This window comes from Zingiber officinale, chromosome 7A (assembly GCF_018446385.1).
Source record: "Zingiber officinale cultivar Zhangliang chromosome 7A, Zo_v1.1, whole genome shotgun sequence".
Lineage (NCBI taxonomy): Eukaryota > Viridiplantae > Streptophyta > Magnoliopsida > Zingiberales > Zingiberaceae > Zingiber > Zingiber officinale.
This window is the reverse complement of record NC_055998.1, coordinates 50,542,539-50,555,056: the sequence shown is the minus strand read 5'-3', so window position 1 is coordinate 50,555,056 and position 12,518 is coordinate 50,542,539. Positions and strand designations below refer to the sequence as shown.

The following is a 12,518-nucleotide window of genomic DNA, read 5'->3' as shown; positions in this document are numbered from 1 at the left end:
TAGGAAGAAGTGAAGTGAAAGAAGAACACCGGAAGGTGAAGGATCTTGCCGGAGAACCCCTCCGGCAAAGTGGATGCTCGTTGTGTTGCCGTCGCCTGCAGCTTCCGCCAAGGAGCTTGCTGCCATCGCCAATTAGGATCTAGAAGAAGAAGTTGTGGGCTGTGGAGGGCTAACCGGCGACAGTAAAGGTAAGGGAAGAGTGGTCGCCGGCCGGTGGTGAGGGTGAAGAGGAGTGCTAGTGGGTGTCACGTGCCCTAACCGCAGAAGAAGGAATCGCGAAGTAAAGATCGGGAATTGGCATTGTTCGTCCGCATGGAAAAGGTAAGGGAATGGGTCAGATTCGAATTTTGGGTTTTGGGGGTCATTAAAATTTGGATCCAAATTTTATAAGAGAAGTGAAATGGTTTTTTTTTTTTTTTTTTTGAAATTGGGCTTTAAAAGTAGGCTTTTGGATTAAGTTTGAATTCGAGTTCCACTTCTTGGATGCACCCCTAATTATTTGATCTTGATCAACGGTCCAGATTACTTCCCTACAAAACATGATGCACCTTTTAGATGAAATACCAGAAAATATAGGAAAAATTATATCAATGCTCCAAATAAATCTCAACTCGTAAAACATGATATAAATACATAATTAAGAATGTGAAAGGGTAAAAATGTCAAGTCCCATAGCCAAAATAACATATAAAAATGCTAGTTATCAGGTATAAAGATAAAGTAAATGTTATATTAAATTGAATTATATTAAAATAAAGGATGTTTATTTATATGAGTCAATAAATATCTAGCCAACAGTTGACTTACAGGGCACCTACTCTAACACCCACAATCTCTCTAGGTCCTCTATTATGGTTGGCGATGAAGCATTTGTCATGCCTCCACTGCTAGTGGGGGAGGGGAAAACCCCTCCTCCATCGGAGAGGCTTCTTTACTAGTCGATACTGACCTGCATGAAAGCTCATTAGTGAAAGGAACTGAGCAGTCCTACTTTTCCCATCACCTTTTCTAGTGAGAAGGGAGGGTTAAAATGGGTGGTAGAGGAGGACAAAAACATTATATTCTAACAATCATTGGAAGGGGAGGTTTTGGGTTATTGATTTAAAACTACCATGATTTCTATTTTCTATAAGGTTTTTGCCTACTTTACTTAGTCCAATGTCTTCTTCTAGTAGTTTTTGCCCTTCTCATTTTTTGTACAACAGAATTTCTAGTAAAGAAGGTAAAACCTTAGAACCTTCTAAGGTGTGTCATTCTATCAACTCTCATTGATGCTAAGGTCCAAAATGGTAAGTGTTGTTCTAACACAGAGCATTCAAATATTTTTGGGTCATCATATTATTAGTCAATGTTTTTTTTTATCGTTTTGAATTATAAATTTTGACAATTTTTAAGATTCAAAACAAAGCTAGCCTTCCTATCTACCTCTCCTACTACACCACGTTGAAAGGAAACAAAATATGTTCATGTGGTAACTCACTCATCCAAATATTTCTCATTGTCGTCTTTATAATGAGATGAAAAGAGTAAATTATGATAATCAAGTGACTTTTTTAGGTGTGAAAAATTTTATTCTTCCAAAAATTATTTCCTAGAGATTCAATTCTTGTTCTCATATGACAATCTATCCGTCTACCAATTTAACTATGTTATTGCGGGGGGAAAAAATATGTTCATGGCTAAGTCTCATAGTTGCCCAATTCAAAAAGAGTTAGAATGCTAATTGGTAATCCTACCATACACTTTTTGAACCTTTTAAATGAAAAGTTCTCCTATGGATAATTAGATGGAAGGAGAAGTTGTTACAGCTAGGGCCTTTATCTCAATAGTAAGATAGGCTCGTCTACTATTGTTGTTGACTTTGAACGAAAGAGTATTTTTCATAGTTGCATTGACATAGTGAATACACATAAAGAACGGGATAGAAAGAACACATAAGGGTGTTTTTGTAAGTAGTGACAGATCTAGAAATTTAAGTATGGAGGAATGATCATGATGAACAAGGGGCGGTATCTTCCATCTTCATTAGTGGAACTCCATAATATTAGGGGTTCCATTGCCGCAAGAGGGGGCGACCGTCGATGCCGCCCCCCTTGTGGATCTGCCCCTGTATATGTTTAGTGCCGGATTCAGAAATTCAAGTATGGAGGAGCGATCACGATGAACAAGGGGCGGTATCTTCCATCTCTATTAGTGGAACTCCATAATACTAGGGGTTCCATTACTATAAGAGGGGGTGACCGTCGATGCCACCCCCCTTGTGGATCCGCCCCTGTCTGCAAGTTGGAGGTTGTTGAAGAAGTTTCATAATAAGTTGTTAACATTAGTTGAATAAGCATTGCCCACTCGTCTAATTCGACTCCCCCATTCAAGTTGTCTGATCCCTATCGACTATCTTGCCTAGCCCATTAGCCATTACACATAATTAAAAATTTAATTGGGTCGATTGATTTATCTAGTCTGCTCGACTTGATTGACACAATTAGCCCACCTAACTTGCCGTAACCATTTAAACTTCGAGTTTACTTGGATTGTTTGACCTATTAGAATTACTCAATTAATTTGTTCACTTAGACACATACCACATGATTTTTTATAGTTTAATCTAACTACATTAGTTTACTTGAACAAATATTATTGTTCATTCCAAACGATTTAATATCAACAATTCTACGCTAAAATATAAATAGATAAATCATAGAATATATTTTATCCTAATGTAATAACCTTATATAAAAAAATTAGACACCAAACAAATTTATTTTTGTACATATTAAGAATTAATCCAAAATTTATTAGAATAAATATTCATATAAATACCACCTACGCTAACAACAACTAACTACGTTAATTTATAAACATTTTAAGTAAAAGTTATAAATATGGAAAGAGAGCCTAGAGTTTATTGACAAAGGGAAAGGTTTGATTTATGAACAAGTATAAAAATTAACTTTTGTTTTTTTTTCTAATTTATTTTCCTTAAAGAATTCTTATTATTGCCTTTTTTTAATAAACATAATTTTCTATCCTCTCCTAGTCTCCTATTCCATCGTGGCCTCTGTTTTCAGCATCAACGGATCAGATTAACCCGTATAGAATTTTACGGGGAAAGGTATCTTCGAGCTCGTGCTCAGCTGGTGGACCATAAATACCAGGTTGCCAAAGTCTTGTCCACAACAGCGTTCGGAGATCTATCGATTGGTCTGCCGCTCCTTCTCTTTTCCGTCGGCACTAGGGTTTTGTGGAGCTCATCTTTCGTCCTCAAGGCTCCTACAGCGTCGTGAATCAACTTGTTCTCCGCCGATCTCTCGCATCTCTGACGATATGTCGCGGAATCCTGCTCGAACGGTATACATAGGTAGGTTTTATCACGATATTTTACCCTTTAGTTCGAATCTTTAGATCTGCTGTATTTTATGAGTTTGTGTTAAGTTTTCATAGTTTTGGTTGTTTATTTGAAGTTTTCCGATTAAGGCACGCTGTTAGATCCTTTATAAACTTTTAAAAAAAATTAGTAGTAACGATTTCGGGTTTTTTAGATGATTACCTGGGATTCGGTTTGAATTTTGCTTGTTCGTTAATATAAGCTTGCTTCATTGTGCTGCAAATTTTACAGGATTGTTCTTTGTATTTCTGGTACAGTTCGCTAGCCTAAATTAGAGCCTCAGGGCCTTTTTTTTTTTTTTTTTACTTCTTTTCGTTGCAGCTTATGGTTTGTGAATTCTAGTTTTATTTTTTTGTTGGTCTTTTGTGTCAGAGATCTATGCAACACTGAGACGAGTGATTTTATCAATCGCTATCAGAATAGATCATATTATGGTTTGACATCTAGTTTCCATTCTTTTAGGTTGGGTTGTTATTGAATGATTAATTGTAGGATACTGTGTTTGGTTTAGTAGAAGAGTATCAAACCCAAATAATTATCTATGGAATCATCTACTTCACTTGTTTATGAATCATCATGTTTGAATATCCATTTCCTTGATTGATGGCAAAATCAGACCCATCAGCTCTGAATTTAAAACCATAGTTTGTTTTAGGTTCTTCAACATTCCGTCAGGTCTCAAAAATAAGAAAAATGTATAGCTATGTTCTGAATTTTATTAAAATCTTAATTAGTATTTTCTAAAAAAATGTTACTCTTCTTTTCCTCCATCCTTAATTTTGGAAAAGAAAAGAAAGAAGAAATTATGCCTCGTTCTTCCTTCAAATCCTCTTTGAAAACTGTCCTTTGTGCTGCAGCATCATGCCAAAGTTAGAGGAAAAATGGTCACTACATCATCCCCTCCAAGCTCGAAGGAGTTAGGATCCTTTATATATATACACACATATATATATTGATTTATATAAATTCTCATTCTCCATCATTCCTTTTCACTAATATTTCTTGTGCTTCTTTATTTCTAAGTCATCTTAACTATTTTATTATGAAATAAATTTAGCCTATACACGTCTCAATGACTTCGCGTTATTAGAGCATCCACATCAGTTTCCTTATTATTATATCTAAAATTTTACATTTTACATTAAAAAATCTTTGCTTCTCTATCTATTCCCTAAATTTAAATTTTATAAACAATACTTCTTTAAATTTGGGAAATGAAATCCATTCCCTAAATATTAAAATATTATTTCCTCTAATTCTCACTTTCCATTTTCACATTTTCCATTTCATAGATAATAATAAAAAAATATAGAGGAGAAAGAAAAAATAATAATAAAAAATAAAGATATGATAAATTATAGGAAAGCAGATGGATTGTGTAGTGAAAATTGGATATCCAAATTTAATAAAGTAGTTCTTCTACCATAAATTTTAAATTTGGATAGGGAATTTGATGCGGATGCTTTAAAGTGTTATGTATAAAACTACTGAGTATATGATTTTAGGTTCCTTATCTAGGTATTTTTCAAAGAGTTTATATATTTTGGTTCTTGAGTTCAATAGACTTAAATATCCTTATTTTTATTGTATCTTTTCCCTGAGTTTAATATGGCTAAGGTTTTATGTGGCTTGGTTTTTCAAATTGCAGCTTGTTTATTGCTTTAGAATATCGGCATTTTATTTTTGAATATCGACATTTTTTTTTTGAATATCCAGGCATTCTTGTAAATTGATGCTATCTTGGCTTATTCAAACCAAGTGAGTTTTGAGGTTTTCACTTTTTTTTGGGTGTTTTTTCTTCAAAGAGGGAAGTGATTTCCAGCTGCAGCTGTCTCCTGCTTGAAAAGAGTTCAGAACTGGGGAATTATTGTAGTAACTAGTATATCTGTAAAATTTCCTGGACATTAAGAATCTCCAATGTTTGAAAGTTATTACAGTTCCACTACTTTACCTTATGCTTCGGGTGTACCTGCTTCTGTTTCCTTCTGCCGTAGTAGTCAATTATTTTAGGTCATGTTTATATTTTCCATTCTTGTATTTCTTGGTTAGAGGTTCTATTTTGGAAAAAAATATTCAATTTATAAAGTTATTAGTTCCTGATATGGAAAATTTGCTCTTTTATGGTTCTTACACTAGTATAATGGTTACGTGTCTATGCCTTGTGTTTTTTTTCCTTGTTTCCACTTGAGCAAATTGGATTTTTTGAGTTTCTTTCACTTGTTTACCATGATTTCATTACAGTTTATTTTTTAGGGGTTTTGTTTCCTGTCTATATTTTGTGTCTATTTCCTTCTTATTTTTTGTGTTTTTAACAACTTTTTATGTGATATATTTTTCTTTGTTAGGTAATTTGGATGAAAAGGTGAGTGAGCGAGTCTTGTATGAAATACTTGTCCAGGTAGGTCGTATAGTGGACCTATATATACCTCGGGATAAGGAAACTGATCGCCACAGGGGCTATGCTTTTGCGCAATATGAGTCTGAGGAGATTGCAGAATATGCTGTTAGACTCTTTTCAGGCCTTGTACGCCTAAATAATAAGACCATCAAATTTGCGGTGCGTTGTCTTCTCTTGTGTATAGGCAGCTTAAAAGGTTTAAAGTCAAATCTTTTATTTCAGTCCTATAAATTATAGTCAGTGGAAAAGTTAACTGAAGTCAACCCCTAAACCCAAATAATTTTCAAAACACCCTGATTAATCCTCATTATTTAGTGTACTTCAATTGATGATACATGGTATAGAAATAGTTTGCATCTAAGATTTCCTTGACATTAAACCTGATAATTTTTTACCAGAGTCTCGGAGTAAAGATTGTATTCCTGACATCTTAAATGAGTCTGTCCTCATTCCTATTGCCTCTTGGTGGGTTAGTGCTGGCCACATAAATCATTGTATTCCTTTCATCTTAAATCAGTTTGGCCTTGGTAATGTCATATTTGTGTCATCTTAAATGTGTTTTTCCCTCATTTGGGTTATTTTTTGACATGTTTGTGCCAATCAACTTTGAAATATCATCCGCAGATAGTTGTTTTAGATCAACTTTTGTCTATCAATATAGATTAACTTCTACATATTGAACAGATATCTGGTCAAGATAAGTCTTCTCAGAACACTGGTACACCTATAACATTGAAGCCTACTTTTCCAAGGTCAACTTCTGTAAGTGGACGAGAAATAGATGTCTCTCGAAACTCTTTACGGTTAGTTAACCACAGGGATTCTGAGAATATTGATGATGTTCCCTTGAGTTACCCACAGTGTGAGTTCTTGAAGCTAGTAGTGCTCTCTTCTGCCTTTATCCTAATTACTTTTGTTTTATCTAATTTTTTAGCAACTTCATTTACAGCATCCTCTTATGGTTCACTAAACAATGATATGAACCGTGGCAACTACGAATATAGCAGGCGTGTTTTTGGGTCTATGTTCAATAATGATAATCGGCAAGGTGGGACTCATCCAATTACATTTCCCTCCTATTAATCTGTTATGCCCCTAATGACCCCATGTAGGAGTAGGTTCCAAGTGATCTGCCAGTCTGGTTAGTTTTTCCCCTTATATTGGATATTAAGAACTTGATTGTAGATCTCTCAAGTTTCTCATCCATTATCTATCTTAAATGGAACAAGTGAGTAACATGATCAGAACTGTCTTGTACAATATTATGTTTAAACAGCTGTAGCTCAGGTCTTCGAGCTTATCATTTCATCTGTAAATGATTTGTTGTGTGTTATTAAACCTCCGAATGTTTTGCGTTAGCTTCCTTAATGATATGGCAGTATGATGTAAATTCCAAGTGAGGGTAATTATTAGCATTATTGACTTTTCATTTCCAATAATATTTTATCTTAATTTAGATTATGATGATGGAGGAATTCAAAGTATTCAGATAGCTTTTAGATTTTTTTAATTAATTATCAGATAATTAAGTTTAATTTATTTTTTAAAATTATATTTAATTTGGTCCTAAATTTTAAGGAATTAAGTTTTGTTAGTTAATTTATCCTAAATTTTAGATAATACATTTTGATAGTTAATTTATCTTAAATGTTAAGGAATATGTCTTGCACTTTGTTTGGATGGGGTGAGTGAAGGTTAATTAACAGAAGGGGAAGGGAGGGGAAGGTAGAGGAAGTTAAGTATTTATATTCATTTTATTTGGGAAGGTGGGAAGGTTTATTAACGTAACATGTATTATCGTGTTTGGGAGGAAAGTGAGGGTAATGAAGGTTAAATATATAAAATTATAAAATTATCTTTATTTTTGTTAAAGACTTGCACGTTCAAGAGCATAGTGTATCTTGTATACATTTATTTGTTAAGAATATACATTCAAACAATTGTAGCTCATTTGTTAAAGTCGGTGTCTAAGTCAAAGTCGGAGTTGGTATAGAAGTTGGTGTCAAAGTTAGTGTCAGTGTCAACATCGAAATTAGTGTTAAAGTCAATGTCAACGTTAAAGTCGATGTCCGTGTTGATGGTGTGTAAGTGTCGGGTGATGTGAGTCGGGTGGTACAAGTGTTTTTTTTATCGCGATACAAAGAATACATAAAATAATGATTTTTAGAATTAATATAATAAAATAAGGATAAAATTGAAATATATTTTTTTTTAATTCCTATCATCTTTTCTTACGCCCCAAATTAAGGTGTAAGAAATAGGGTAAGGAAGGTTAAAATTTATCTTTCCTTATCTTTCAGTAGCTCACTTTCTCCCTAACATAGTTTTAAGTTTTTCTTCCCTTTCTTTACCCTCCCCTTCCCTCACCTCCTTCCAAACCGTGCATTAGTTTGATGGTGGTAATCCAAACATCGAAGTCTGAGGCTGACACAATCATTCCTAGTCATGCACTTCTGATTTTTCAAATATGGACATGTCAAAGATGAAGGTCGATGCCGCTACAATTTTGCAACATTGCATGGACGGTTTCAGGGAGAAGCAATGCATTCTCAAGTAACATCTGTTGATTTTTTCCTTTAGTTTTGAAGGTGTCAAATTTTCGACATTTGAAAGTAACATTAGTATCAGTGCCATAGGCAATCTTGATGTTGTAGAAGAAGCAATTTTTAAAATGGAATTGGATAGTTTCGCAGGGTTTGAATGACAGCCTTGATGTTGTAGAAGGAGCAATTTTTAAAATGGAATTGGATAGTTTCGCAGGGTTTGAATGACAGCAAGGGAATGAAGAGGACAAAATTAAGGAGGTTTTGGTGCCTCAGAGCTCTTATACCGTGCCTTCCTCTAGGTTTTATGGTGATCTTTTGAACTGTGATGGCTTTGAGATTGCCAATGGTCAAAGTTACTTGGAGACAGTCGCCTAAGTATCATCTTGGCAAACAGGCTGCACTCATTTTTGCTTAAGAAACTGAAGAGGATAGGCAAACTACGAAGGATGAAATAGAAAGCCATTTCAAAGACTTGATCAAGAAACCTCCTGAGTTCATTGGTTTCTATCCCATGATCACTCAGAGCTCAATTTAAGATGCTCAACATGGACCCATTCAAAAAGTGCATGGAGCTTGTGGAGAAGTACTTGAGGGACACAAAGATGGCCAAGAATAGTATCCACGATATTGTGCTTATCGGTAGATCAATAAGAATTCTCAAAGTCCAACATCTACTAGTAGATTTTGCTAATTTAATGTCAGATGATCTTCCTCTTGGGCTACCTCTTGATATTACTCTGAACTCGAGGACAAGTTCTTTTTAATCTTAGGCAATTGATGCGAGGGAATCTAAATTATTTAGATTTAAATTTTTTGGATTTTTTTAAATTAGTTATATGTTAATTAAGTTTAGTTTATATATTTTTTAATTATATTTAATTTGATCATAAATATTAGAGAACTAAGTTGTATTAGTTAATTTATTTTATATTTTAAGAAATAAGTCTTGTTAGTTAATTTATTTTAAATATTAAGAAATAAGTCTGGTTAGTTATTTTTTCTGTTTAGATTTTTTTTTAGAGTTTTGAAAGTTATATAAATTTATGCTTAGATGATATTTAGAACAAGTTATTTTAATATTGAATTAATTGGTTTGTTTAAACTATGATATGATTATATCTCTTTTATTCCTCTTCTTATCCTTGAGAAGAATAATCTATATTTGGTGTCAGATTATTTCTTTGTCAAATCTTGCTCACGTTGATACGCACTTCTTTGGACTTGATTTATAAGGCATTCATCAAAAGTTTGCCTTCTTAAAGTAATATTTCTATGAAAGGATGATATGTATTTACATAGCTCGTTATGTTGTTTTCTGAGAGTATCAGGTATTCATACATGTGTAGTTCCATAGTCATGAACAAAAAAGAGGAATTTGGCTATTAAAGTTTTTAGAGTGGGTAAATGGATGGGGACTTCCAGTGCTCAATTCCGATTTAAGTTCAATTTTACGCTGCCATCTTATGCCAGTTCAAAACCCTCAGTATTTGTAAGTTCTATGTTTCTGTTTAATTCAATCATTCTTGCACATATCCAGCTGTTGTTGCTCGACATGTATATCTGACAGGATGCAGTTTTAGTGCCAAGTTCTGCCAAACGATGGTTATTACCCTATATGTCCCAGCAAAAAAAAAACAGCAATGGAAACTCAATGACAATCCAGGAACTCGCTTTATGTGATCCTGCTCAATGAAAGATGGTTTGTACTAATGTTTTTACTATGTATATTAATCTGCTATCGATCTGAATTGACCTTATTTTCTTAAGCGTTCATACCGATACCATGTTTGTCTTTTTCTTAGCAGAATATTCCTAATCTTTAGTCATAAGCGATATTACAGGTTATGTTTTGCACACAAAATTAGCGTTTGTAATAGAGGCATCATAAATTAATCAGTAGGTAGTGTATATTTAGTGCGGCAGTATGTTACCGGAGAGTCTAATGGTTAAACCGAGAGGAATGTTGGTGTTTACATTGAAGCTTATGGTGCTGCTAGAGTAGAAGTCAGAGCGGAAGAAGAGAAAAATAGTGAAGGGAAGAGTGGAGAGTAGAGTCGTCAATTTGGGTTGGATTTATCGGATTGGTCCGTCTTGTTAAAAAATTTTAGTAGGTTGGATTTAAATTTTATCAACTAAGTCCGTCGCGGGCCTACTTGCCTAGGCTTGCGACTCGTGTGGATCGGCCCGTGACGTGCTTGGATTGACCCGTGAGTTAAGAAACACATTTAAGTCAAGTTTTATATCAATTTATTATCATTCTGGTTATATTTTTAAAATAAAAATAGTATTTTTCATTAAATATGAGTATTTATTTGTGTCAATTTACATTCATTATACATTTGATTGAAGAAATTTTTTTGATGTAAAATGTTAAAAATCTAAAATTTTATTTTATTTTATTTATTTTTAAATTTTCGATGGACTCGTGAGTTGGTTCGCCTAACTCACAATCCACATTGTGTTAAGAAGATGAAAGGGTGTCTCTTCCTCTTCTTCACCTTCCAATCCTTTGTCATTCCTCCATTAATGGAGGTAGAGGAAGATGACTCTCCTCTATAAAAAAAAAGGGGTCCAAGGTAATTGGTGCACAAGAAAAAAGGAAGAGGTGGCTTGCTTTGTGTGAGGTTCGAGAAAGAGTTCGTCCCATATCAAAAAGGTCTTTATGCAAGGTTTGTCCGTGTGCACAAGATTGTAAGAGGATAGAAGAACATTCAAGATTGGTTTGTCCAATCTCGCAAGAGGGATTTGGTTTGTGAACCATGAAGAGTTTTCCGATTCTGTGATCGTTCTTCCGTCAGCAAGTCTTACCGGCGCCGATTGCAGATCTGCGAGAGATCGCTGTAAGTGTTTATAGTTTTTGTGTTTACTGTTTTTCGTGCTTAGATCTGTCAACAATAGTATCAAAGCAATAGGTTACGATTTGCCATGGTTGTCGAGGCCCGAGTGGTTGTTGGCTATCGGCTTCCTTGGCCGGAGTGTGCCAGCGACCACGTCGGGAGGCTGACAATCGAAGGTAACGACAATCGCGTTCGTCGCGGCAGAAGAAGAGAGTGTCGCAATTGTGACAGAGAAGAGAAGAAGTTTAATCGATTAAAATAGATCTTAATCGATTTAAAATTTGTGTAATCGATTAAATTGACAGAGCACAATAAATTTATGTAGTCGATTGGTGTAATCGATTCAAGCATATCTGTAATCGATTAAATAGATTTTTTAATCGATTAACTAATCCATTAGAGATGAAGTACTGTTCATCCGACAAATACATTGTTTAAGAAAATAAAAAATTTTAATCGATTCAATTTTTAATTGAGCGAAACAATCGATTAAAATGAAAAAAAAAATAAGTGAATAGTCGTACATGTATGAACAATAAAGGATGCGATAATCATTATTTAATCAATTAATGATTAATTAATTAAAGTTTGATTAATTAAAAATTGAACTATGCTAACTTGGTCCAATCAAATTTAGCTATTTTTCAAACTATTAATTAGTTTAATCAGATATGTTTGATTCAATAATACTTAAATCTGGTTTAAATTATTGGTTGATTTAATCAGATCAGTTTATTATAGAATTAATTTGGGTAATTTGATTGCTTGAGCCGGGCTAAGTAAATCAGACCAGATTCGTTCTGATAGGCCGTATTTGATCAAATTTGATCAAATTGCCTAATAGGTCAGATTTGATCAAAATAATTAGATTTGTTCTAATGGGTCGAACTTAATCTAATAGACATTAGTTTGATCAAATGGACCTGAGTTTAATATCAATAAGTCTGAGATTGACTTAAATGAGCTTAGATTAACATAACATAGGTAAGAAATCCCAGTCCAGTTAGATTAGTTCTAATGAGGACATTGGAAAGAGCTCAAGATCCGGATCAATCGATCAAATAGATCAGTCGATTTAGACTCCTGAAAATCAAGAAGATTTTTTTCTTGATTAATAATGTTGGTTCTATACCTATATAAATTAAATTAAGTCGATTCTCTACTGGTTAGTTGGTTTTATACTAACTTATATAATTCCAATTTAAAGATGACACGGATGATTACTAGTCCTGGAAACTCGAATAAGAAGAGTTTCCAATCCTGGATAATTACAGGATCTGGGCGTTGATTCGTTCACTGTCGGAGAATCCTAAGGTGGTAGCACACTAGATATGGAGGTTGTCCGAAGGGAG

General features: G+C 34.0%; 1 protein-coding gene across 1 annotated transcript; it reads left to right on the top strand.

Annotated features, from left to right (window-relative positions):
• Positions 1 to 3,164: 3,164 nt before the first annotated feature.
• On the top strand, positions 3,165 to 7,183 carry LOC122001395 (splicing factor 3B subunit 4-like). Its single transcript, XM_042556109.1, has 4 exons — positions 3,165 to 3,358; positions 5,731 to 5,942; positions 6,468 to 6,645; positions 6,733 to 7,183. Exons 1-4 carry the CDS (start codon positions 3,325 to 3,327, stop codon positions 6,864 to 6,866), a joined length of 558 nt encoding a protein of 185 aa, XP_042412043.1. The 5' UTR covers positions 3,165 to 3,324; the 3' UTR covers positions 6,867 to 7,183.
• Positions 7,184 to 12,518: the final 5,335 nt, after the last annotated feature.